General features: G+C 37.0%; 4 protein-coding genes across 8 annotated transcripts; 3 read left to right on the top strand and 1 right to left on the bottom strand.

The window, feature by feature from the left end:
* Positions 1–955: 955 nt before the first annotated feature.
* LOC119982107 (poly [ADP-ribose] polymerase 2-A) lies at positions 956–8,236 on the bottom strand. Of its 4 annotated transcripts, none has more exons than XM_038825311.1 (18): positions 8,076–8,236; positions 7,695–7,986; positions 6,693–6,820; positions 6,482–6,563; positions 6,105–6,337; positions 5,768–5,894; positions 5,513–5,568; positions 4,981–5,054; positions 4,753–4,799; positions 4,499–4,548; positions 4,010–4,072; positions 3,517–3,594; positions 3,224–3,334; positions 2,990–3,068; positions 2,765–2,907; positions 2,312–2,385; positions 1,379–1,484; positions 956–1,237 (listed from the first exon to the last, which is right to left on the bottom strand). In XM_038825311.1, the coding sequence occupies exons 1-18, from the start codon at positions 8,157–8,159 to the stop codon at positions 1,148–1,150; spliced, it is 1,917 nt and encodes a 638-aa protein (XP_038681239.1). In that variant the 5' UTR covers positions 8,160–8,236; the 3' UTR covers positions 956–1,147. The 4 variants fall into 4 exon arrangements, with proteins under 4 accessions (XP_038681239.1, XP_038681240.1, XP_038681241.1 ...); XM_038825312.1 differs by having other exon boundaries at positions 2,990–3,065; XM_038825313.1 differs by having other exon boundaries at positions 6,693–6,814.
* Positions 8,237–8,668: 432 nt separating this feature from the next.
* Positions 8,669–14,940, top strand: LOC119982258 (poly [ADP-ribose] polymerase 2-A-like). 2 transcript variants are annotated; one of them, XM_038825549.1, is made up of 18 exons: positions 8,669–8,867; positions 8,943–9,168; positions 9,264–9,391; positions 9,532–9,613; positions 9,830–10,062; positions 10,157–10,283; positions 10,540–10,595; positions 10,753–10,826; positions 10,958–11,004; positions 11,170–11,219; positions 11,582–11,644; positions 12,489–12,569; positions 12,671–12,775; positions 12,864–12,939; positions 13,254–13,390; positions 13,502–13,575; positions 14,008–14,113; positions 14,645–14,940. In XM_038825549.1, the coding sequence occupies exons 1-18, from the start codon at positions 8,784–8,786 to the stop codon at positions 14,726–14,728; spliced, it is 1,833 nt and encodes a 610-aa protein (XP_038681477.1). In that variant the 5' UTR covers positions 8,669–8,783; the 3' UTR covers positions 14,729–14,940. The 2 variants fall into 2 exon arrangements, with proteins under 2 accessions (XP_038681477.1, XP_038681478.1); XM_038825550.1 differs by lacking the exons at positions 9,830–10,062; positions 10,157–10,283.
* A 1,175-nt stretch (positions 14,941–16,115) lies between these two features.
* LOC119982889 (mediator of RNA polymerase II transcription subunit 28-like) lies at positions 16,116–18,237 on the top strand. Its single transcript, XM_038826481.1, has 3 exons — positions 16,116–16,396; positions 17,544–17,656; positions 17,763–18,237. The coding sequence occupies exons 1-3, from the start codon at positions 16,219–16,221 to the stop codon at positions 17,895–17,897; spliced, it is 426 nt and encodes a 141-aa protein (XP_038682409.1). The 5' UTR covers positions 16,116–16,218; the 3' UTR covers positions 17,898–18,237.
* Positions 18,238–21,726: 3,489 nt separating this feature from the next.
* Positions 21,727–22,402, top strand: LOC119982009 (protein SENESCENCE-ASSOCIATED GENE 21, mitochondrial-like). Its single transcript, XM_038825155.1, has one exon. It carries the CDS (start codon positions 21,913–21,915, stop codon positions 22,189–22,191), a length of 279 nt encoding a protein of 92 aa, XP_038681083.1. The 5' UTR covers positions 21,727–21,912; the 3' UTR covers positions 22,192–22,402.
* Positions 22,403–24,835: the final 2,433 nt, after the last annotated feature.

The raw sequence follows: 24,835 nt of genomic DNA, 5'->3' as shown, positions 1-24,835 counted from the left end.
GGTGTAGCTGACCAGCTTTTCCCCCCCAAAATTTATGGTGGTTTCGTTGATGGAGACCCAAAAGAATTTCTAACTCCTTTTAGAAAGGGTTTGATCTGACCACAGTAACAGATGAGCCAAATCAGCTTTAGTTCAAAAATACATGCATTTGGTGTTGAAGCAGCTGTTGTTCCTCTTAACCTGCTAAACCAATGACAAAGGGATGTGACTCTTAGTTACATAAACTTCATGACCTTTCCATGGTCATCTCATGTAACCTAAACTTTCACTTTCCTTCCCGATTGAAGGTTTATAGCAAGCATCCACCATAGATTTCATAAGTCACTAACCAAGAAATCTCATGTATGTGACCATCCCTAAGTTACCATTCACTTCTTGCATTATTTGCACTTGTGGGTTTAGGGATTCAATTGTTGGAAAACTTTTTAATGCAAGAAAAGGACATTAGTGATATCTTAGTTACATAGCAATACTGTGTATATAGAGGTCAAACTTGATAATGTATGTGGTAATCTTAAGACAGAAGGGACATTAAAGACTTGGTTAGGTCGTACAGGGAAGGGATGGAGGTGGTGTCACCCTTAAATCACCAAAAAAAAATTTCTTGTGGAGGAAGAACATAGATTCTGGGCTGAGGTCATAATGAAATCTAATGCAAGGCATAAATGCTAGCGTGTGCACTCAGCAATCAAGGTGTGTGGTGCAGTAAATGCTTTATTTAGTCATACACTCATACCTTAGTTGAAAATTACTCATCCTTCCAAGAAGCTAAATTCCACCATACTTGATGCATATGTTTGACTCTGTCACTCTGTCTCAGGCTAAAGGAACAGCAACAAAACAAAAACCCAGTACTTCACTTGGGTCAGCTACATTAACTGATACTGGTAAATCTCTTTTACCTTTCATTTCAGACCTAGTAGCAATGTGACAAAATGGACATCTTACATTCACATATTTTAACATCTCATGCTTTTACTCATTGTGAAGGAGAACAAAAGCACTTTACAGATTTATAGGATTGAGATAATAAGGGATTAACATCCTACCAGCAAAATCATATTACATTATACATAAGATTGAGAAAACATATCTGCAGACTGCAGCAGAGCATGGAAACCCCAATACCGATGGAAGTGTTTCCATGTTATTTGAACTTGAAATTTACTTGAACAACATAGCGCATCCTGATCTGCTCCACATTGTAGACGATGTACTCGTTGTATAGCAAGCCACCCTGCAATTAAGACTCGGATGAAAAACTTTGATGTGTTAACTTTTATCGGATAGAGTAAATTATCTACAAGGGAAAAGCAGGCCCAAAGTCATAAATTCAATTTCATGGTCAAAATAGTTCTTAATAAGCTGCAGTCTGCACCTCGGAGTTTCCTTGTTCTTTGGGTTTTCCCAGAGGAACAATAACACCATCTTTAAGTGACTTGGATTCTGAAAGATCCGGCGCAGTTGCACCAACTCCTTTTGTGCTGCAATATTAGCAAACCATAATAACTTCAAATCAAAGTTTTATATGCATCATCTCAATCTTTTAAGCAAGACAACCAGTTGGTTCACTTGTTAAAGGAAGATGACAGACCTAGTTTGCACTCAGTCCTGCATGCATATGGTATAAGATAATCCCAAAATTTTTCCGAGGCAGAATATAGTGTACTGTGTACCAACTATGACAAGCTTGCGACAATAGCATAATTAGGCCAAAAGTAGATGGGGACATTTGCCTTAGTTTTAGAGCACAAACAATTCCTTGCTCTCATCCAACTTCAACCAGCATCTCTCTCTCTCTCTGTCACTACAGTATCAATGCTTCTAGATTTTGACAAAATTAGCTTTTCTTTTCTGTTCTTTACTACCCTAAATAAATCTTATCCTCATTAAGCTGTCATTGGATGCGCTGCTTTGCCAATTTGAATGAACACGAAAGCAGTGTTTATTCAGTAAATTTTGTTTCTTTAGTACTTTTCTTCCCAGCAATCTAGGCTCCATACGGATGACAGTTCTTAGGAAATGTGAATTGCAAACACAAATCCACAAATTATGCATTCTGCATGTATCTACGACACTATGATTACCTTTTTAATGCATATGAGAAGGCATATGTAACTATGCCACATATTTAAGAAATAAATAGAATAAAAAGGATGATTGGAAACATTTTCAGAGTAACATCACTGGCCCAATCAGCAATCCAACAAGAAACCAATAAACTTTGCATTTTTGCGGACATTTCCTGTTTGAAACACTGATTTCTACATGAAAGATGGTACCAACATCCAATACATGGAAAGAAACAAACCTTAGCTTCCCCTCTGGCAACTTGTCAGCATCATACTTCGCATTTAGAAGTTCAACCATATCCCCTAATGCAACCTAAAAGGCAGGGAGAGTGTAGACTTCAGTCGAACAGGAAGCATACATCATGGCTTAGAATAAAATTATATCTCAGATGCTTTGAGATTATGTAGATAATCATTTTGGATATATCTAAGGCTGATATTTACATAAGCAACAATTCCAATACTTCCAACTTCCTTAGAAATGTTATATTCAGGGTATTGAAGTATTTGATCAATGCTTGAGAAAGCTACCATTGCAATTCAGTAAGAACCCATCAATAGCAATGCTCGCATATGTAGACAAAAAAATTTATGTGAGACAATATTTTGTTAATTCTTAAACATCTGAATGCTAATCATCACCCCTAAATTTTTTGACTTGTGAAATCATTTTCCATCAAATGACAACTGACCTCACATAAAAGCAGCACACCAGTCGTTATAGCGGAAGTAGCATAGCAATAATTTGCACTTTTGGAGAACATATCAGCAAAGTAAACCCCCTTTCCAAACATGTAACCTGTTACAGGTGCCTCTGGTGGAGCTATGCGCAAACCTGGAAATTGGTTCAGGAAATTTCTAATAGCAAGAAACCATGTATAAAAATTGGCAGGGAAAAATAACTCATAGAGGATGACCTTGAGAGAGAATGCCAGTCCAGTTTGCGAGCCGAGAACCGTGCCAGAGAAGCATCCGATTTTTCATACTTGAAAACTGCTAATAAAAACATAAGGCAGCCAAATTCCAACTGGTTTTTCAAAAGCTCAGAGATAAGAACATCCTAGAAGTCTAGGACTCTAGAAGGGCACGAAAATTGTGCTATGTGAAAAGGTTGCACCCACACAACTAGAGAACAAAAAGAAAAAACTCACCTTGCTGAAGCGTTCAGCTTCGCCGTCTTTCGACACCCCGAATACTTGTACAATATCAACAGAGAAGTTTGAGTGTGTTTTTGCGTGCGTGTTCTTCATATAATCCGCAACCTAACCAAGGACATCACATGCTAGACAATGATCATCGGGCAGAATGTCACGCGAACTATCAATTACGTGAAAGTTCTGTTCTAGACTTCTAGTTTGTCAGCTTCATCTGATTTGAAAGAAAAAAAAGAAAATCTTTTTTGTTTTGCCACTCAAAATTATATGCCATACAATTAATGTAATACCATAGAGAACTCTTCGGAATCAACTTCAAGGGGCATCAATTCACAATGAAGGCGTTGGTAATGAGAATACAAGGGATCCTACAACAAGATGAAAAACTAGAATTAGAATTCCTAAAAATGTTGTTGACAAGCAACCACAGGGGAAGAAGAATACCTTAAAACTATTGAAAATTTGAATGTATAATGAATATATATGTGTATGCAAGAAATAATGTAACAAATCATGACAATTAAAATAATCATAGAAAATACGAGCCCCAAAAAGGATCTATTAGATAATACATAATTTATGTTCCAAACAATAAGCAGACTACAAAGAATCAACTTCGACAATGGAGTGTCCACAGTGTCTCTCCTTCCAGGAAGGGGTTATATGAAAACCAATATGAGTAAAGGACATTGATCACACGGATAACTTCAAAATGTTATATATACTAAAAGATCTCAACACACAGGCCAAATGTTAATTAGGAAGAAGATGAAGAAGCAGTACCTGTGTATCAATGTCATCCTTCAACAACCTGGATGCAACCTCAATCTCACCAAGGGCTTCAACCTTCAATTCGATCCACAAGTTTAACAATTGAGTAAATTCTAATATTAAAACAACTCCAGTGCACAAGGCTAAAGCATTGGGCTGGTTCGGAGACATGCAGAATATACGCAAACCTTACCCCACATAATATGTGGCGAGACTGTTTTTCAGGAATTCCACATGAGTAAATTCCAATATACATATAAAAATTCTAACTCGTAGGCTGCAGTTGAAGGTTGTGTACAATGATGATATATAAGATCCCCAGATCCTTTAAGATCAATATTGACAAAGTAAATGGGAATAACATAAACGAAACCAACATAGGTAAGCAAGTAAGCAAGGCTTCAAAAACCCCTTCACAACCCTTTTTTTCTCTTCAAATCTCAAAGCAACCAAGTTAACAGAAACATGGGAAGAATATCTAAATTAAAGTAGGAAAATCACCATTTCAAGCTTGGCTTTCAACTTCTGAGGAGTATCAATGACAAAATCACCTGCCATTATTACATCTCTATATCAGTCATTTACCATGATCATTATCAATTTATCACTATCAAAGTCTTATACCCCCAAAAAATGTTGCAATTGGTTACCGTATCAGTCAGGTACCTTTTAACAGAAAAGAAATGCACAACAGCCACTCATCATACTTCAATCGTATCTTAAAAATGAAAAAAAAAAAGAGAGAGTGGACTTACGCATTTTTTTAAATCCAAAGTCATGAGGAATAACAGTATAGAATTCTCTGCAAAATAAATCCATTAAAAGTAATATCGTCAAAGCTACAATGTAGGAATTTAACATAATAAAGGGAAGGAAGCTCCATCCACACAACGTCTGGCAGAAAGTTAGACATTTTAAAAAACGTAAAAAAATAAAATTAAACAAACCCGAAATTGCAACCTTGAACACTAATAAACTCTTACCCACTTAGTTGCTCAAGCTTTCTCCTATCTGACTGGCCCATCACATCAGTGATTTTCTTCAGCACGTCATAACCCTAAATATATGAAAACGAAATCAATTTATGAGTTGGTTTGGAATAGAGTAATGAGAGACCTGTACTCTAATATCAGGCAATCCATTAACAATAACAGTCATTGTGCAAGTCTGTGCTTTTTGAACTTGAAAAGAAAACGAGAAGAAAAGGGTCTAAGAGAAAGTAAATATTTCCAAATGATGCATACACTACAATCATACTCCATGAAGGAAGGTTTGTTCTTGCTCCTTTTTCTTTGTTCCTTTCTCTTTTGGGTATGAAATATTAGTATATTACCATACACACTTTTTTTTTTGATAAACATATTACTATACACACTTAACAGCTAAATTATAGTAGCAGCAGTTTTGGAAATGCTCGTAAAACTCCAGTCATCCAGTGAAAAATACTTTCTTAATCATTTAGTTGCTAGCCATTGAAAGCAATGAAATTTACAATCATACAGAAGAGTAACTCACCTTCAAAATTGTTGATTTGCTTAGCTTTCCCAGTGGCAATTTGTCAGCATTGTACCCTTCATAGACAGAACGTACCGAAATGAATTTTCGAACGTCGACTATATCCATAACACATTTATAGAGGACCAGAACAAGTAAAACTATATATATATACACATGTATGATTTACATAGACCAACTGTTTCTCACCCAAGCTTTTAGATTATAGGATATGCATGCTCATACAAAAAGCAAGTGATCAATTTCAAAACTAACCTATTTCCACCATTTGCTGCTTCATCATGCTGATATTGCATATAAGAGAAATGAATTTTGCAACATGAGGCTCTAATTGTGTTTCTCGAGGTTGAATTCCAATAGCAGAATTAGGCTTTTCTTGCACCTGACAATGATCATTGACTATCAGAATGATTTGGCCAACTAATTCTATAAGCTCATATATCAGCCGTAGGTTCATAAACCACCCCTCCCTCCCCCTGCTTCTAGTAAAAAGCACATCTGTCATACTTGTCTCATTGAAATCAAATATCCCAAGAGTCAAAGTACTTTGGGAGAAGGAATTCAGACTTTAAGAGAGTCAAGAGTACTAAACTGATTTGTCCTCGTTTCCGCTGTAGTCCATTTCCAACCAAGTATAGCACTTAGGGTAGCAAATGAAGTTCTCACGGTCTGACCAATGGTTCCTTGTCTTTGCAAAGAACTTCATCCTAAACTCGTTAAGCGCACTATCTCGCGATGTGTAGGGTCCTACTAATTTGTCTTGACCCCTTACACCCACTCGACCCCATCTGTTGTAAACCATGTATTTACCACCATCATCGGATTCTGCAAGCAGGTTCGCAATAAGCAAGCATGAGCTAGCGAAACCAAACATATTACACATAATAGATAGCGTAGTGTCACTAATGTTCTATAATACTTTTCAACATGAGAGAAATAATTAAAACACAGAAAGAACTGAGAAATAACCAAGAAGTTGAAGCACATAGAACTTGTTATTGTTATCCCCAACATTTGTCTGATTCAACATGGCATCATAGACATCATCATCCTGCATTGTCAAGAAGTTAGGCTCAATAAAGCTTCAAAAAACATCTGGTGAAAGAGGAAACAGATGCTAATAATAGTTCATTAGCTTCACCAGACCCAAAAATGAAGCTATCCAAACTACAATACTTGCCAATTGCATAACATGGTATTGTGCCTTTATATGATCTGGAAGCGACTGATCCAGAACAGCTGCACCCTTCCTAGTTGCAGTGACAACTTTTTCCTGCACTCTGCCATCCTCTTCTTTTTCAGCTGCCACTATTGTGTCATGATACACAGATCCCAAATAATTAAAAATAATAGCTCATTTCCAAAAGAAAGAAAAAGGAGTCTGGATTCGTTTTAAACAATTAAAATGTATAGAAAGGATTGCAATTCAGTCAGAGCAAAATTCTCGTAACATACCAGATTCCAAAAGCAACCCTGATATGGGCACTGGTATGACATTCTTTTACAATCCAAAGCAAATGCCCATTATTAAAATCTCTTATACCTTTGCTACCCAATTTCCACCAATACATTTCTCTCTCTCTAACTTTGCAACTCAAAAGGCTCCAAACGGGTCCAGGGAGAATCTATCTTATGCATTACAGTTAACTCTCACAATAATATATAAAAACCACATATACCAGTGAAAACAACTTATTCAGGTCACAGCAAAAGAGAAATTGCACAGAATTATTTCCTTCTCCAGCATATCTCACTCAAATATCTCTCTACTTCATCTAATTTATTGTGACAAGACATGAAAACAAGCTTCTGTTCTTGAGATTTTCTTCTACCATCTAAGAAGCAATCATTTCTGAGGTGCATGTCGATTGGGCCATCCTAAAAAGGCAGGGGGCTCCTGAGTCCCAATCGGGCATGGTTCCCGCGTCAGGAGTTAACATCCCAAAAAAAACATCTATCGTTAGTTGATGAGAATGTATTAGAGTTCAATTCTGTGAATTATATCAATAACAGGTGGATTTGATTTGTTTCTTGTGGTATTTAAGCTATATATAACAGTCTCTTCTCTTTGTTAGGAGACCAGGCTTTGGTCTAAAAATTTTAATAGTAATTAACAATCTCAAATTCCAAAATCAGACACGAATTCTCTAACAAACAAGTCCGAAATATAATCTGGAAGTACCTTGAGAGCTTTCCCTTGCATCTGTGTCTTTCTCTAATAAATCATCACAAAGCCTCTCGAGAACCTCTTTCTTCGACCCAGTCATGGACAACCCTCGACGAACGGCTTCTTCTCGCAATTGTTTGACACTCATTTGACGGAACTCCTCGATGCGCCTAATCTTCTGTGATCCATCCAACTCTTCGTTCTCAGCTCCCCTTTCTCTCTTCTTACTAATACTACTCGAACCATCATTTACTGCATTCTTCAAGTGATCCTCTTCTGCCTTAAGAGCCGCTTCAAGTCTCTTCACCTGCAAAATCCATAATCAACAGTCAACGCACAAATTGAGTAGAGTAAGGGTACGTAAACCGTACACAAAGTGAGACAAGAACGATAGACCAGCGTCGGCTTGGTTCCAGCAGTGCTGAGACCACGTTGGCCGAGTTGAGCTCGGAGCTCGTCTACTTTGAGCTTGCCTGCCATGAGAGTTTAAACTGACACCTTTGGCCCCGGATTTAAAGAGGGCGAGACCGCGGGACTGAGAAATGGGATCGCGTTAAGATGACGTCGTTTTGTCGAGGGAACATTTTTGTGGCAACTTGTGAGGGAAGCTTTGGGCTTTGCCTAAGACGACGTCGTTTTGTCGAGGGAACTCTTTGTTTTTTGGAAACTTGTGAGGGAAGCTTTTGAGTTTTAGTTGCGATTGCTTAATTGAGCTTTTTTTAACATTAGGCCCAAATGGCAAAAGCTTTGAGTTTCAAGTGCGATTGCTTAATTGGGCTTTTTTCACATTAGGCCCAGATGTATCCTGATTGATGACTCCCACGTCGTCAAACGCACTCGCATGGTACCGTAGTTATCACGTGGCAGTAGATGATTGGATAGGTACCTATTTGCACTAAATAACGACTTCACCCTGGAAAATAACGGTCCAAAGTCTCCGTCGTCAAAACGCGGTCGACTTTTTTATTTTGTTTGATTAGCTTCTTAGAAGCCATTGACGAACTCAAACATGTTCGCCCACTTAAATCCACCGTCTCCTCCATTACGAGTCCAGAACACACTCTCGCTCGAGCTTTCTCACTGTTATCCTTCACTAGTACTGAAATGACTAACAAGCTCAGAGTTGAAGAACTTCGATGCCAACTCTCTAAACGTGGTCTTTCTGCCGCTGGAACCAAGCCCATTTTGGTACTCTTCGTCTTTCCAATCTCTTGTTCATGACCTGCATTGCAAACGATTTCGATTAACACAATGTCATTGCAGGTTCAAAGACTTGAATCGGCTCTCCAAGAGGAAAGCAAGCCATTGAAGGATGAAAATGATGATTCCACTGGTAAGAAGAAGCAGGGAGACTCCAAAATGGACGATCCAAATAGGCGTCAGAAAATCAAGGCCGTAGAGGATCTACGCGATTCAGCTGCTCCTCTAGGCTTTTCGTCGAGCAGGCTATGGGCGGTTCCAGAGAAAGGGTTGAAGGATGAATTTGAAGGTACGCCATTCAAATTATATGACTCTGAAATATGGCGAAATTTATTTCTCTTTCAATGTTGAATTGATAATTTGTTGATTGAACGCTGCTGCCAGATAAAGAAGAAACTGAAGAAAATGACACAAGCGAGAATACGCTAGTTTCTAATGAAGATAAGGGCACAGCAGCATTAGATCAGTATTTGCCTGCTCACATAAAGGCAGAGTATCATGTTTTAAAGCATGTAAGAACATATTGCTTATGTTTCATTGCTTAGGTTACAATTGTATTTAGTCTTTCATGAGAATCAATTATGCCAAGGATTTTTTGGAAATCAAATTATCTGTTTTTCATTCAAAACTTTGTTCTATTCTTTTCATGCAGCGGGGTGATATTTACGATGCCACGCTGAACCAGACAAATATAGGGGACAATAGTAACAAGTTCTATGCAATTCAAGCACTTGGTTTGTAATCGTTGACATTTTAATATTGCGATTTAGGAAAAATTAAGCCTTGAATATGCTATACTTGATGACTTGTGATTCTGCTGACACTTACTGGGATGAGCCATTGTGGTTTTGGGTTCAATGAGCTTCACATATGTGATCTTATGTCTATTTGATTGATCGCTTTATTTTTTGCTTCAGTGATTTCTCATGATATTTTGAAAATGACTGCAGAATCTAATGATGGCACCAAATTCATGATATACAATAGGTGGGGTAGGGTGGGAATAAAAGGTCAAGACAAATTCCAAGGATCCTACATATCTAGGGATGATGCTATTAGGGAATTCAAATCAAAGTTCTTTGCAAAGACAAGGAACCAATGGTCCAAACGAAAGGAGTTCGTTGGTCATCCAAAGTGCTATACTTGGCTGGAAATGGACTATGACGTGGATAAAGGGTTGGAAGTAAGTAACAACTAATGTCTGAGAAATATTTTAGAAGTCCAATTATCAGTAGAATGGTTTCCTTCTAATATTTGAATTGAATCATTATCATCAGCATCAGAAAGAGCCCAACAGCATAATGGAAATTCAGCTTCAGTCAACAAAACTTGATCCACGAATTGCGGATTTTATCTCTCTTATTTCCAATATTGGCATGATGGAGCAACAAATTATGGGATTAGGTCTGTGACTTTTCTTTGTTAAAGGTTTTCATGAATTGATGTTTGATATGTGCTATCATTAAAGTTTGATTTGTGTTCTCATTAGACCCCATTGGAATGTGTGATTGCATTATTCGATCTCAACGAATCCTTAAATTGTGCTGTGGTAAAATAACAGGATGTGAACTGTGGGTGATATAAGGATTTATATGGTGAATTTGCACTGAAGGTTGGTAGTTTTGTCATGAATTTTCTCTGCTCATTATGTCAAATGCAGGGTACAATGCCAAGAGGTTGCCACTTGGTAAGCTGAGCAAATCTACAATTATGAAGGTAGATGCTTTGACTTCACAAACTCAACTTTATCAATTTGAAATGAATAATGTTTGCATTTGGTGATAGTGACTTTTATGCAAAGAACAGATTCCTTGCAACATGGTATATATTGATTCCCTACATTTTTTAATATCTAAAATTTCAAGATATATAGGGGTATGATGTCCTGAGGAGGATTGCTGATTTCATTGATCAACCTGATAAGGGAAAACTTGAGCAATTAAGTGGGTGAGAACCTTGTTTCTTAGGCTTACAATAATGTTCATTATCTTGAAATGAAGCTATCTTAAGAATGTTTTGTCCCTTTTGCTATAAGGGGATGCCTTTTCTGAATATTAGGTGATTTTGTAAACTTGCAGGGAATTTTACACAATAATTCCTCACGATTTTGGTTTTAGAAAAATGAGTAAGAGCTTCTCTCTCTCTCTCTCTCTCATCATTTTACTGCACTTCACTGCAAAATAAGATTGGAAGTTCACCACTTTGCTGACCTCGGAAAAGAAAAACAACAGTAATGAATGATATTCAGAACATATTGCCATTCAATGATGTGGAGCAATTAAAATTGCAGGTGAATTCATTATTGACAACTCTTACACATTAAAATCCAAGCTGGAAATGGTAACCATTCTGCTGCTATACTATACTAGTAATTATTTTCCTCCTTTGAAACTTGAATTACTTTTGAACTTATGTAAGTAATCTAGAAACAGATTTCCATTTTTTTCTTGTAATTATCATTTCAGTTATTATCGATTGCACAAGCTTACTGTATCGCTATATAGAGCTTACTATGTAGCTACAATCTCTGCCGCTCCCCCCCTAAAATAATAGTAAGGGAAGAAAGTAAAATATGTGGCTCTACCTCCCATGGCACCAAGAACATTCTTTGATAGAGTTATGATTAGAGAGAGTAAGCTCTCATCTCCTTCCAAGTTTAACATTAACAGATTTATGATTACCTTAGTTGCATGTAATTTCAGTTAGAGGCCCTGGGTCAAATTGAAGTGGCTGCATCCTCGTTCAAGGATAGTATCTACAAGCAGGTATATCCTTCGGATTGCAGCTGATCTGCACTTTCAAATTTTTAGTCCGTGACATTTCAAGTTGAATTAGATATATATCATTTTGAGTCGGAAGATTTCCCTAATGGTCATAATCATGAGGAGAATGATGGGCTAAAAAATATCCAATAAAAAACATCTTTTTTAATTTCATTTTTTTCCTGAGAGGAATAGAGGGATCAAAATACTGAAAAGACTTCACATGAATTTGAGAATTTACATAAACAGGATGCTGACAAGAAGACTAAAGAGACGAAGGTTTCTCATAATGTCATTTGATTGTTTATGTTCGCTTGATTCATCCGGTTCTTATATTTGAACAAAATTTTATGCCCATTGACCATGGGACAGTCGATATACATCTCGACTTCTATATTCTTCCACTGGACTTGGACTCCTTGGATGTTGTTATTTGGCTTTGCAATCAGCAATCAGTTGCATTGTTGTTTTACAAATTTAACTTCCGATCGGAACTTTGAATAGTAGATATTAGTTGGCGAAGCTTCAAATGACATGAAAATTCATTGAAGATTTGACCTGAAATCTGAATATGTTTTATGCATTTTGACTCTATGGTAAACCCTTTTTATTAGCTGTTCTTTAATTACTTAACTTGTTAATCATGGCCCTAGTGACTATCTTATTAACTGAGTAACAAATCTACTTGATGGGTAACAACATTTTTTGTTGGATTTTTGACCTTTTGAATCTGCCCTTATGTAGTATATATATGGATGTTAATGAGTGTCTTCTTATTCTCTTCATAATATGCCCTCCTTGTGCTGCAAACAGTTATCTGATACTCTTTTCTGACTCTACCTTTTAGGAAGATACGTTGTACTCTCATTATCAGAGCCTCCGCTGTGAACTGATACCACTTGAAGTTGGTTCTGAGGAATTCCTCATGGTAACTTTATCAAAATGTTTGATTGCAAGATTGCATAAATTTTTTGTTAGGTAATATACTTCCTATCGAAGAAAATTGCAACAAAGTTTATGTTCTTGCAGATTGAAAGATACATCCATAACACTGGAAGAGATTTACGTTATAACATTGAGATTGTTCAAATGTTTAGAGTTTCTAGGGAAGGTGAAAATGAGAAATTCAAAAAGGTGACAATCTGATTAATAATTATTGGCTTGGAGAATCTCATTCTGTCATTGCTTTTTTCACAACATCTTCTGTCTGGTATTTATACAGTTCAATAATACAAATAACAGAATGCTGTTGTGGCATGGGTCTCGACTGACAAATTGGACTGGGATTTTATCAAAAGGTTATCCGAAATTCAGTTTATATTTTTATTTCTGTCCACTTTGCATGTTACTCTTAATATCTTATTCAAAGACGCTTACTAATACCCAAACACACCAGTTCCACTTTCCAGTACAACTGGATTTGGAATGTAATTCATGTAATTTTGTTATGCTCTTTATGATGCACTTTAGTGATGACATCATTTAGTAGCCTCCTAATGCACTGAAAATAAGCTTCTCCTTTATCTATATTATAAAAGAAAACGTTTTCTAATGAACTTGGAAAAGAACTTCTAATTTGTCTGACTACTTCCTGTGTGCATTGACTGAACAGGCTTACTTATTGCTCCTCCAGGAGCACCAGTTTCTAGCCATAGGTTTGGGAAAGGAGTTTACTTTGCTGATATGTTCTCCAAAAGTTGTCGTTACGCTTTTAACTTATCCCCTGAATCTGTGTTGGTTTTATCCGAGGTTTGTTTTCTCCATCAGTTTCATCCTGGTTTTCTTCTTCCAAAGAGAGAGTTTTATACAGGAACCTAAAAACAATGTCCTTGAGCACATTTTCTTCTTCCATCTCTCCAGGTTGCACTAGGTGACATGAATGAGCTTCTAACCTACGACTGCTACGCAGACAAGTTGCCAAAGGGAAAGCTCAGGTGACTTTCTCTCTTCTTCGACAATTTTCTCTAGCTTCTGTGTTTTGTTTAGTACGACATTGAGTTGGAAAGTGCAGTTTGAAGTAATTCATGATGTGGAACATTATGACCGTGTGAACATTTGCATGATACGCATACACCCACCAACCAAAGTTTTTGGCACTGTACAAGGTCAAAGACTGATTAAGGGGAAAATAAATATCTTGCACTGGTAATTGTATGGATTACACATACATTGAGAAAAATGATTTCGTAGCAAAGGAAGGAGGTGGTTCAGCTCTTCTTTTACTAATCCCCCCCCCCCCCCCCATCACTAGTCCTTGGCTCCTTGCCCACTCTTAAACTCTTGTACATGGACTAAAAACAAGGAACTTTACATTCGTATGAGAGATGCTAGTTTAAAATTTTTAAATCGAGTCATTCTTATTGCAGCACGAAAGGAGTTGGTAGAATTGAACCCGACCCATCTGAAACTCTGATTCTCGAAGATGGAGTTGTTGTTCCACTAGGAAAAGCAGTTGAGACAACAGAACCAAAGGTATATTGCATAAAAGCTTTTTATCTAATTTTTCAAGGAACTGATTTTTCGAAACATCAAGTTTTAAACATCCAATATTTTCTCAATGGAAACTGGTGATACAATTGGGAGGAATGGTGTTAGAGAACTATGGGAAAGTTAAGGGTATAACTTGCAACTGAGGCCTGCTTTACACACTTCTGGGGTGGCTTGTAAATGCATTAAAACCTAAACAAAATGCCATCCGTTAATTCCAAAAGAAGCATGACAATGCCATAGAATGAAAGAAAAATCATCACACGACAGGGGGAAATAACAAGCTAAGATGCTTGATGCTAGCTGCAACTGCTTAAGGAAACTACAGTGTATAGGACTAGTTGTATATTCCTAGATGGGATTGTTCAGGCTGTTGAATGCGGGAAGACAGGTTAATGGTCATTTGTTAGTGTTTTATAAGCTTGGCAGATAGTCCTCATATTCTGGCTTCTAACTAGTATATATTCTTGGGTTAATCTCATTAACTATATAACTGACTCTCAACATTCCTTTCAGGGTGGTTGCTGGCGAAATGAATACATAGTCTACAACGTTGATCAGATCCGTATGCGTTATCTTGTCCGTATCAAGCGCAGCTAATAAGTATGTGAATCTTCCAATCTCTTAAGAGCCCCCTTTCTCGATAAAAATAAAATAAAAAAGGCGAAAAGAATACATGCTACTATAGAGAAGAACATACTGATAAATAGAAACTTTATTAGTTGATTAGTTTCATCAATTCTGATTCAATACAAGAACAATATGTAATCTAAGGAAGATAAAATTAAGTTAAAGCAGAGCAGTCCCATGTACACATGCAGTATTTGTGTATTTCAGAAGAATCGAGGCAAACCCCGCTCGCTTTTGGGTTCACAGTGAGGCATCTGTTGTGACATTGCGTAGGATCGCAATGGCCTCTCCAGAAAAACCCTGATGACATTTCTCTTGTGCATTTGATTCAAGCACCATCACTGTTAACCACAAAAATCAAATAAGTAAATAAATAAATAAATAAGACCAGAGAACAAATTATGCTGCCATGAGAATTGAGAACCAAAGGCTGCTTTAGAATAAACTTACTTGAGAAAACAAGGAGGAGAAAGAACAGGTTGCAAGAAAACTTAGACATTTGTGTAACCCCTATGTCCTAGTAAGAGTCTGCGGTGCTGCATATGGCCTGACTTGTGGGTGTTATTTATAGGATTTGGTGTTTTTGAAAATCCACCAATATACACACACATATAGAAGAAGAATAAGAATCTGTTTGTTTGATCTCAAAACTAATTATTCCATAATAATCTCTTCAATAAGGAAACTAAATATTATTTTGATTTTTAATAAGGAATTAAATGGACACAATAAAATCACATAAATAAATATTCACATTAAAAATCAATCTATCCTGCATTGAAATATAATGATAATTGATAATCATGAAAACACATAGAAGATGGTATTCTATTGAATAAGGAAACTAAATCAATTGTAATTTTTAAATAAAAATCAATCACAATAAATGTAGAGAAATTATATGATTCTCTCAATTTGAAGACAATTAAAAGAACGGACTACAATTGTATCTAAAGATGAGCAATGCTAGAGACTCCCAAATTATAATCCCTATTTTACCCTCAATCTCATGTGGTATGTGTAATAGTCAATGATTTACACCTATCGGGGTTCACGTAACGTCCAACATTACTCATGAATTGGGGGTAAAATGAGGATATCATAAATTGAGGGTCTCAATCATTTTCCAATGGAGATTTATCAAGCATTGAAATATAATGATGATAAATAATCACTGATTAGGGAAAACATTTTATGATACATGTCAATATGTCATAGAGCCACGAATGGGCTACAATAGGTCCACGAATGGGCTTAATTTGAATAACAATTTATTTGGCAAATCTAGGAAAGGCCCAGCCCATACAACTGGGGGGCTTTCTCAGTACCCTGTCCCTCCTCTCCGTCTGTAAGACACTGCTCTTCTTGTTTCTAAACGAAGGGGGCTTTTGCGTTTTGCCAAATCTTGTCGATTTGTATTCTACTGGGAACGTGAATCCGTTAGTATTAGAAGGACAACGATGGCGGAGCAGCCGCAGCTGCAGAACCAACAAGTGGAGGCAGAGTTGCTGCAATCATCGCAGGCTCCGAAGGAAGGCATGATAGCGTACGTTATGGCATTGGAGGCTGCCTTGCTTCCTTGCTTACCTGCAAGAGAGCTCCAAGCAATAGATCGCTCGCCACATCCTTCTCATCAGAGTTAGGTTTTTTTTTTCAGACTCGCTCGATTCTTTTCAGTTTCTTTACCAATTGTATATCTGCTTGTTACTGATTTAAAGATATCTAAACGCGGCGGTTGATACAAAAATAGCAATGATCCTGGTTGTGAAATTTAGATTGAGGAATAATTCATTTGTGGAAAATGAGAACATGAAGACTAATGATGCCAATTCCGTATTTCAGAACAGCTTCTCTGATTTTTAGAGAGGAGGTATTGCCGTATTGTCTTGGTTGGGAAATGGGAATCTGTGTTTTTTGGGTTGGATATTGTAGTATGAAATTCAGAGTTCTTATCTTATATCCTTACTGTTGGGATTTCCTTGGACTCTTGGACGTAAGTCTTTACATAAGAAAGCTTGCAAGTTTATTTGTGATGCCATGGAGAGGTGCTGTTACTTGGCATTTCCAATTTTCCAGAGTTCTGCTAACAATCAGTGTGCAAAGGATAGATACTTAATAGAGGGATAATCCATCTTGGTTGGAGGTGGTTGTAGATGCTCATGTGGGATTGAACGATTTCCTTCACTCCTACCTCCCCGCTCATAATAAGGAAATAAGTCAAAGGTGGGAGAAGGAAAAGCAGCAGAATAAAAAGAAATGGGGAAAGTTCCCACATTTTCTTATATTTAATAAATGTTAGAGAAATTTTGAATTGATGATAGAATAAACAAGGGCAAAACCCCAAGTGCTATGCAACCTTTGGAAATCTATGCTAGAAGGCAGGCAGAAGGTGATGAAGGTGGTGTTACATTTTCGCTTTGATTCTCATAATAAATGTGCCTTTGCATATGAATCCTTGTTATGTGTATCCGGTATCCGATTCCCAGCTCTTTAAAATGACCCCTATCTACCAGTCTTTGGAACTTTCAACATTATAATTTGGAAAATTTGGCACCAAATTGAGATCATTCATGTTTTAATGCTTGCTGCAGCGGTGCGAGAATGCTTGCTGATGACTTGGGTGTGATCAATTGTGTGTCAGGATAATAATAATATGCAAATAATGCCTTTTTACCAGTCTGGCTGTCGATTTGTCGTGCAGTATGTCTTGAACTGGAAGTGCATTATATAACTACATGAACTTGTCTTGGTGCATGCTGAGTAGTTTTCTTATTTTTCATTATAGTTGACGTTGAGAGACATGCCGGAGACTTTATGGAGGCTGCCAAGAAGCTTCAACTGTATTTTGTTGGTCTGCAACGAGAGGATCAGTCAACCAAGACTGAAACTCTGAGAAAGGTAATTTATGGAGCATATCAAACTTTTTCCTCAGCGCCTTAGAAGTATTCTTGACCTTGATGAAGTAATGCTAATCTGGTTGCATCTGTCTTGTTCATATATATAGGACATTGCAATGATGGAAGAAGAAGTGAAGGTGAAGAATGAGCTAATCAAGAAGCAAGAGAGACTAATCCATGGTTGGAGGAAGGAGTTGAAAGATCAATTGGATAGACACAACAATGAGCTGGAGAGGGTGTAGAATATGTGCAGGCCAGCTGCACGATTTTGATTCCACAAATGATAAAGCTTTAATATGAAGGATCACTGTAGCGAGGGAGATCTGTCTGTGAATGGCTGGACAATGAGCTTTAATCTGTCAACATTGACAAATGGGTTTTAAATTTTAATGCCTTAAAATCCTATTTCAGCACATTCAAGGGGTTTTTGTTTTGTTCGGGTTTTTTTATACCTTTTTCCCTTTGGGCCGGGCCAGAAGGAACGAATGGTAACGAGAGGGCCCAATATATAATTTTTGGTATGTATTCCTACTTGGGCCATTCGGCCCAGTATAATTTTCTGGAATTTACCATATTTGCCCTCGTCAGGCTCTTTCAAATATTGGGCTGATTTGTAATGGATATGACTTTGCATCCAGCCCATTAGGCTTCTGCCGCCCACCGAGCAACATAACTTCTTCTTTTTTAAATATGAGACCACCTAGCTACGTAACTTGAAAATATGATTGTATACCAATATGTATAGATAACAATAAGAGCTACCATGGATTTTTCATGGGCTTGGTGTTAATGTTATGCATAGCTTGTGGATTACCACATAGTCTGACGGGTTTATTCAATGTGCACCCAATAGATAGTGACTACAGGTCTCACCGTATAAGTGGAAAAAAAAAAAACCATCAGCTATATTGTGATAGATTTATGGTGGTTTTGTGAGTACTTTGTTGGGACCATGATCGCATGAGCGTTGGAAACAACATATGCCCCATCTATATTTTAATGGCGACGCTTGTATTCAACATAGAGACACTTGCATGTTTGAGGAATGTTGTCTTTCATAGCCAAATTCATTCGCTTTTAAGATAATGTCATAAAGGATGGAGCCAATTGGGTAATAATTTATAGTAATAGTCAGATGGATAAGATTGTTTGCAAATATTCTCTGGGGCAAATACGTTTGCCCCTTCCAGGTGCTCAACTGATGCAATAACAGTAATTAATGTTTGACTCTTAAGTTTTTTTGGTTAGGTTAGGCGTCTCATTAAACTTAGAGCATGTCCAACGCATGACTCAAAATAGGTAAAAACCAGTTTTTGGTAATGCTTTTTCATTTTAATGGCTTCCAACCGGTAACTTAAAAGCTTACTCATTTTCAGCTTTTCATTTTTGCTAACTCAAATCTCGGTGCCAAAAAGCATTACCTATATCTCAAAATTAATTTTTTATTGTCTCTGGTTCCTCCACACCAGACTCTTCGCGCGAATCCCCTTTGTTCACGAGAGTTGCTCCCGATTGCGAGAGTCGATAAACTCCTGTCTTGAACTCGTCATACTGAAGTCGCTGATTCGTCCTGTAGAACCACATCAGCCTCGCAGTCCACCGGCCGGAACCACCCGCTTGCCGTAGAAAATCATCATTCAATCCACCGGCGCAACTCACCCAATTGACACCATCAATCTCCTTCTTTGAGAGCTTCAATTAGACGCTTCTTCTTCTTCGAAAGATGATTTCTCTGCAGATTCATCAGGTGATGAGCCGAAGGATGAGTCGGACATGAGCTAGATGGTTGCGCTGCTTCCATTGAAGAAGATAAGGGCACAACTTTGCTAATATCTCAATAGACACGTGGCCTTATCTCACACATTTGATCAATTTTCTTTTCATCAAATGTTAGGACACATGTCCTTATCTCATACACGTGGCCATGTTATTTTTAATTAATATAAATATTTGAAAATTAATTACAGTATAAGTTATAAAATATTTTGATGAAAAATATTTTAAAAAATTAATTAGATAATATATAAATATTTGAAAATTAATTACAGTATAAGTTATAAAATATTTTGATGACAAATATTTAAAATAATTAATTAGATAATATTAAAAAATTGGAGGTGGTTAAAGTTAGTTATGTTAAAAAATATTAAAATATTTGATGTGATGTTAAAATGGGGTATATGGTTGGAAGGGTGTTAGAAAATTGATAACCTATAACTGCTTTTTACTTAAAATAAAGAAGTTGTGTTACTCAAAATGAGTAAGTGGGTTGGACTTGCTCTTACAGTTTGACCTCGTATTTTTGGTAAAATCAAAAACGCAAAGCAGTTGGAGTGTCACGAAGGAAACTTAGGAATTAATTTTTCCCATTATTTAATCAATTGTCTCTAGTCTTACATCTTAGGCAGATTTTCATGAGGGTGAATTTCTTTTTAATTACTTTTTTTTTTATGTGAATATCTCTCTTTCAGGATTCCCGATTTCCTTTGATGTTTGATTATTCAGGATTTTCGAGATTTGGCATCTCAATATTGTCGAAATGCTCTTTTTCTCAGTCGCACAACTTCTGGCATAATGTCTAATGACTCTTCGGATATCGTTGCTCGGCATGACACCTCGGCTTGATCTCTCGGTAATGTGTCAGCTCGACATTTAAGTGTCGCGTGTCATTCCTCCGTGTCACATGTGACATGCTAGTGAAGAGTATTTTTGGTATCATGAATTTTGATTGACAAAAAATTACTATATGTTACTCAATTTATCGAATTTCACGAAAACAGTGGGTAGACACACTGGACGACAAGTTACGCAAGGCCGACGACTAGACAGCGCGGCATTGCTGGTGGCCACTGTAAGTCTGTAACAGCTAGCGGCAATCAGTAAAGCTGTATCTAGCGGCAATCAGTAATGCTTTTGCATTCAAAGCAAGCAAAGTTGTCTACGATTTTATTTGGCACAAAACCCTAAGAGATATCAAAAATTAAAGAGAAAGAAGACTGTGGTCTGACTGACATTGTTTTGCAGGGCTCATTGGTTTGATATGCATCTTTGAGGCTTTATGCCATCCTCTTCACAGTAATTCAACACTATATTTTTTTAATTAGTTCTGGATAAACAAGATTAAAAGGTGCATTTGACAACTTTTATGCTTTGTTTGGTCACCACTCATGGATTTATAATTGTAAAACAAAAGGCTGAGTGTGCCTCAAATTATAGCCTCACTTGATTACCAAGAAAATCGTGAGGAAGAGAGTAAAAGAAGACGAACTTTGTTCAACGAAAGCACGCAACATGTGCATTGAAAGCGAAACACAACAGCCTGATGTCACGTGTCTTTGTTTGATTTATTACACTCTGTGATTTGTGACCGTTCGCTGGACTTTGATCCATTTTACAATGTTGTCATGTAGAAAAATTATGTACGTACAAGTTTGTTGATCCGAGTTTAGATTCATACCGAACATCTAAATTATAAATTTACATGATGTCGTTCTGGATAAAGAAAATGATGCTATTTTTGGATGTATATAAGTTGATATAAACCCTCTTTTTTTAATTTATAAATTAGTGTTTTAACTACTTGCGTTTAATTAATAAATTCACTAAACTAACAAATAACAATCCCAAACGCAGCCTAAAACGTTATACACATAGCAAGGACTCTCCGTGACAAGACTTTTCGCCAACGCTAATGGTCAAATATTCCAGAACAATGAAGAAAAGTATCCTCCAAGCCGCCGCCTCTGAGTTCCACGTGTACGATCCCGATGTGAAACATACTCCAACCTTCGACGGCTACAGATCTTTCCTACTACTCCACTTCGGTTTCCTCGCTCTCTCGCCGACCCTTCTTCCCTCCTCCACATTGAACCTTTAAACATACACCGTTCGATCAAGTCGATCACGTGAAAGGCTTAACGTAACAACGCCAGGTGGCAATAAAAAACCTGATTTGACGGAGTCCCGTTTATCATTAAACGACGGAGTTTCCTTTCTACTCGCAAAGAATCACGCGTCTCTGCTAGTTTTCCGCACTCTTTATAAACACCCACAACCCCCCTCTTGAATCCATCAATCTTCAGTAAGCTTTTCTAGAGAGAGAAAGAGAGGAGTCTTCGAGACGAAGGAGATTTCTTTCTTCCCACTACTGTAGAAGGATTTTTCGAGATTCATTATAGTTCTTGAAAATCGTTCGTTGATCTAATCTTTCTACGGCAGTGATAAGTTTTAATTCTCTTTTAGTTCGTTCAAATTGCAATGGCTCGCTCTTTCTCAAACGCTAAGGTTGTTTTCGATGTAATCTCTAAGGCTGTCGCGAGGAGAGGCTATGCTACGGGCGCGGCTCCCTCCCAAGGACGAATTGTGTCTAACGTGGCTGCAGCTGGTCCGAGAAGCAGCGCACCTGCGATGGTGAAGAAGGAAGGGGAGAAGGTTGCGTGGGTGCCAGACCCCGTCACCGGTTACTACAGACCGGAGAGAGGTGCGGAGGAGATTGATGTGGCGGAGCTCCGTGCTTTGCTCCTGAAGAAGCACTAGAGACAGATTTGAAAGAAGTCTGGTAACAAAGGGGATGGCGCTCTCGTGCCGATTGTTCAAAGAGGGCCGTCGATGTGCGTTTTAAATTAAAACTATTGTGACATCAAATGATTGGTTTAGCTTTTCCTCCTCTGTTTTAGGCACCGTTACAGAGAGATACTTAAGATGTAATTTTCTTTTTCACATAATGAATAAAAGAACTTTTTGTCAACTATACCTCTAAATTAGAGACTCAAACTCAAGTGCACTATATCACACATATGAGTATCATCGAGTTATTCGTGGTTCTCACTTCCTGGCTCTTGGGTCGGATCCAAACTCAAGCTTAACTGCCATGATCCATATCACGACGACAATGCTTAAGTCCGAGTCGAAGGACTCTTATCCCCCTTCAAGGAATTAGTGGCTCAAGCCAACCTCAAACGGGGTAGTGTAATTTCAGCCCAACTCAATACGGGAACCTAGAAACCCCAAGGGAGTATCCACCACGGTTAGAACGTCCAACTGGCACCTTTAAGCCATAGGATCGACGCTATAACCAACATGAGCCTCTTAACCATGATAGAGATGAAGTTAGAGATGAAAATGGTAGTATTAGTTATATTTAGCCTTAAAAAATGCCAATATGTAGTGTATGTTTTGCTCGTTTTAGGCATAAAAAAGCAAGTGCTTGTAATATAGTGACTTACGAGATCACTCTGTTTCTATTCTTTCCTCTTTTAATACAAGCATAAAAGACAGATTTGAAGGTTACCCTGCCCTTTTATTATAGTTTTATTAAGCTTGTTTTTGTCTCCAAAAATAATGTATGTATGGCTCCGGCTTCCTTGAGATTCCATAACTTCTCAGTCTTTCTATTGGAAATCTGGCCTAGGGACAAATTAGTGTATTGCCATGTGGAATGCTCGTAGTTGGATCTATCCTCCTGATTATTATATGCATTGGACGAATAATTTTAATTTGGTACAATCATTAGCGACAAGAGAGCATTATTGGCCAAATAGTAGTAGGTAACACCAATAAATAACTGTCTATTGATCTTCAATAATAAGATAATACATGGTCCTAAACGTTTGCATAGTTATTAGTTAGGCCAATTTTGTCTCCTACTGATTTCCCTTAATTTTTTTATTTGAACATATATATATGGCGTACAGCTAGACGTTTCTCAACGCACGACTGAGCAATTTGGGTTCCGTGTTGACCATAATTGCTTGATGAAATAAAGGAGAGGGAGGAGGAACTCAATTTCGTTTAGCTTTAGGTAGCAATAATTCCTCATTCTCATTGACATAAACTAACTGAGTAGCATATAAGTGAAAATCCAATCTCTCTCACACAACCCACACAAGCATGCAAAGGTTTGAGAATCAATGAAGACGACCTAAGAAGAACAAAATCGTGCGAGCCTTTGACCCAAAATAGACAATATTGATTTGTAGTGTTTTGGTTGGATTTTTTTAAGATCATATTGATTTGGAATCGACGAATTTATTTGAATCTTGTGTATCCAACTCAACTAGAATCCCAACTGTTAAGATTTTTATCATTCTCGTTATCATTAATGGAACCGCAAATCCATTTACTACACCCAAAGGAGACGAAAACATGCAGAAATCATTCACAGTCCACGTTCACGCGGCTGATTGTGCAAACTGAGCAAAAAGATTGAGATCCTTCGGAACTAATACGCATGAATTAACACTCAAATGGAAGGGTACTTTACCACTGAAAACAAATAGATCAATCTATATATATATATAATGGAGGATCCAAAAGGCTTCTCCTTGGTGCCACGTGGATGCCTCTAAAAAAACCTACACAAAAAACAAAAAGTAACGGACAGAAGAAAAAGATAAATATATTAAATAATTTTAAGACTCACAAACACATACAGTTAATAATATACAAATAATTTTAAAATCATATTTAATAATACAACAAAGAGTCATATCAATTATCACGTATTAATTGCATAGAAAAACAAAAAGATAAAAGCTTAAATTAAACATATTCACAATATAGGTATAAAATAACACACAAAAACATACAAGATCACAATAAAGTTTTAAGAGATATTACTACAAAAACTTCATGGGAAAAATGAACAATTTCAACAAAATTTCTAACTATATGACCCTACAAATCATGGAATTAGTTGTCAAACAACAATCAAATTATACAATTCAACAAATTCTGATGATGAAAAAGATCCAGTTTAGGATGCATTCTTAGGAGATTTCATAGAGGATGATCCCGTATAAGATAATCCCTTAGTGGATGATCGTACAAATGAGGAATTTAATCAAATGTGAGATACAGAGTACAACAAATTATATATTATATATGCTTATTGACATAGTATGAAAAATTGTGGCTTGCTGACATAATAAGCAATAATAAATGAGATGTAAAAACTAAGAAACAAAGGAGGTGCGCTATATTTTCTATAGAATTTAGAATTTATGAGATGTTTTTTAGTTATTTTACAACTTTGTTCAAAAAACCAACGCAAACAATAATTGTTAAACTCTGAGCATATTTTTTCCTTATGCATCAAATTTTTCGCTCCCTCTTAGAAAATTATTTCTTAACATATTGAGAAAAATGTATTGTAGTTATTTATTCATCTCACAATTATCTT

The sequence above is a fragment of the Tripterygium wilfordii genome, chromosome 17 (assembly GCF_013401445.1).
Source record: "Tripterygium wilfordii isolate XIE 37 chromosome 17, ASM1340144v1, whole genome shotgun sequence".
Classification (NCBI taxonomy): Eukaryota; Viridiplantae; Streptophyta; class Magnoliopsida; order Celastrales; family Celastraceae; genus Tripterygium; species Tripterygium wilfordii.
The sequence above is the reverse complement of the archived record's forward strand: the minus strand, read 5'-3'. Positions and strand labels throughout refer to the sequence as shown.

Excerpts from the sequence above, each read along its gene's own strand:
- LOC119982009 (XM_038825155.1), top strand. The coding sequence starts at position 21,913 with ATGGCTCGCTCTTTCTCAAACGCTAAGGTTGTTTTCGATGTAATCTCT.
- LOC119982258 (XM_038825549.1), top strand. The coding sequence starts at position 8,784 with ATGACTAACAAGCTCAGAGTTGAAGAACTTCGATGCCAACTCTCTAAA. Across the intron at positions 11,005-11,169 it reads TTTTGGTTTTAGAAAAATGA|GTGAATTCATTATTGACAAC; the intron begins GTAAGAGCTTCT and ends TTAAAATTGCAG. Across the intron at positions 12,940-13,253 it reads GACTGGGATTTTATCAAAAG|GCTTACTTATTGCTCCTCCA; the intron begins GTTATCCGAAAT and ends TTGACTGAACAG.
- LOC119982889 (XM_038826481.1), top strand. The coding sequence starts at position 16,219 with ATGGCGGAGCAGCCGCAGCTGCAGAACCAACAAGTGGAGGCAGAGTTG. Across the intron at positions 16,397-17,543 it reads GCCACATCCTTCTCATCAGA|TTGACGTTGAGAGACATGCC; the intron begins GTTAGGTTTTTT and ends TTTTCATTATAG. Across the intron at positions 17,657-17,762 it reads AGACTGAAACTCTGAGAAAG|GACATTGCAATGATGGAAGA; the intron begins GTAATTTATGGA and ends TCATATATATAG.
- LOC119982107 (XM_038825311.1), bottom strand. The coding sequence starts at position 8,159 with ATGGCAGGCAAGCTCAAAGTAGACGAGCTCCGAGCTCAACTCGGCCAA. Across the intron at positions 6,821-7,694 it reads TGCAAGGGAAAGCTCTCAAG|TGGCAGCTGAAAAAGAAGAG; the intron begins GTACTTCCAGAT and ends ATGACACAATAG. Across the intron at positions 2,386-2,764 it reads GTGTGCTGCTTTTATGTGAG|GTTGCATTAGGGGATATGGT; the intron begins GTCAGTTGTCAT and ends CCTGCCTTTTAG.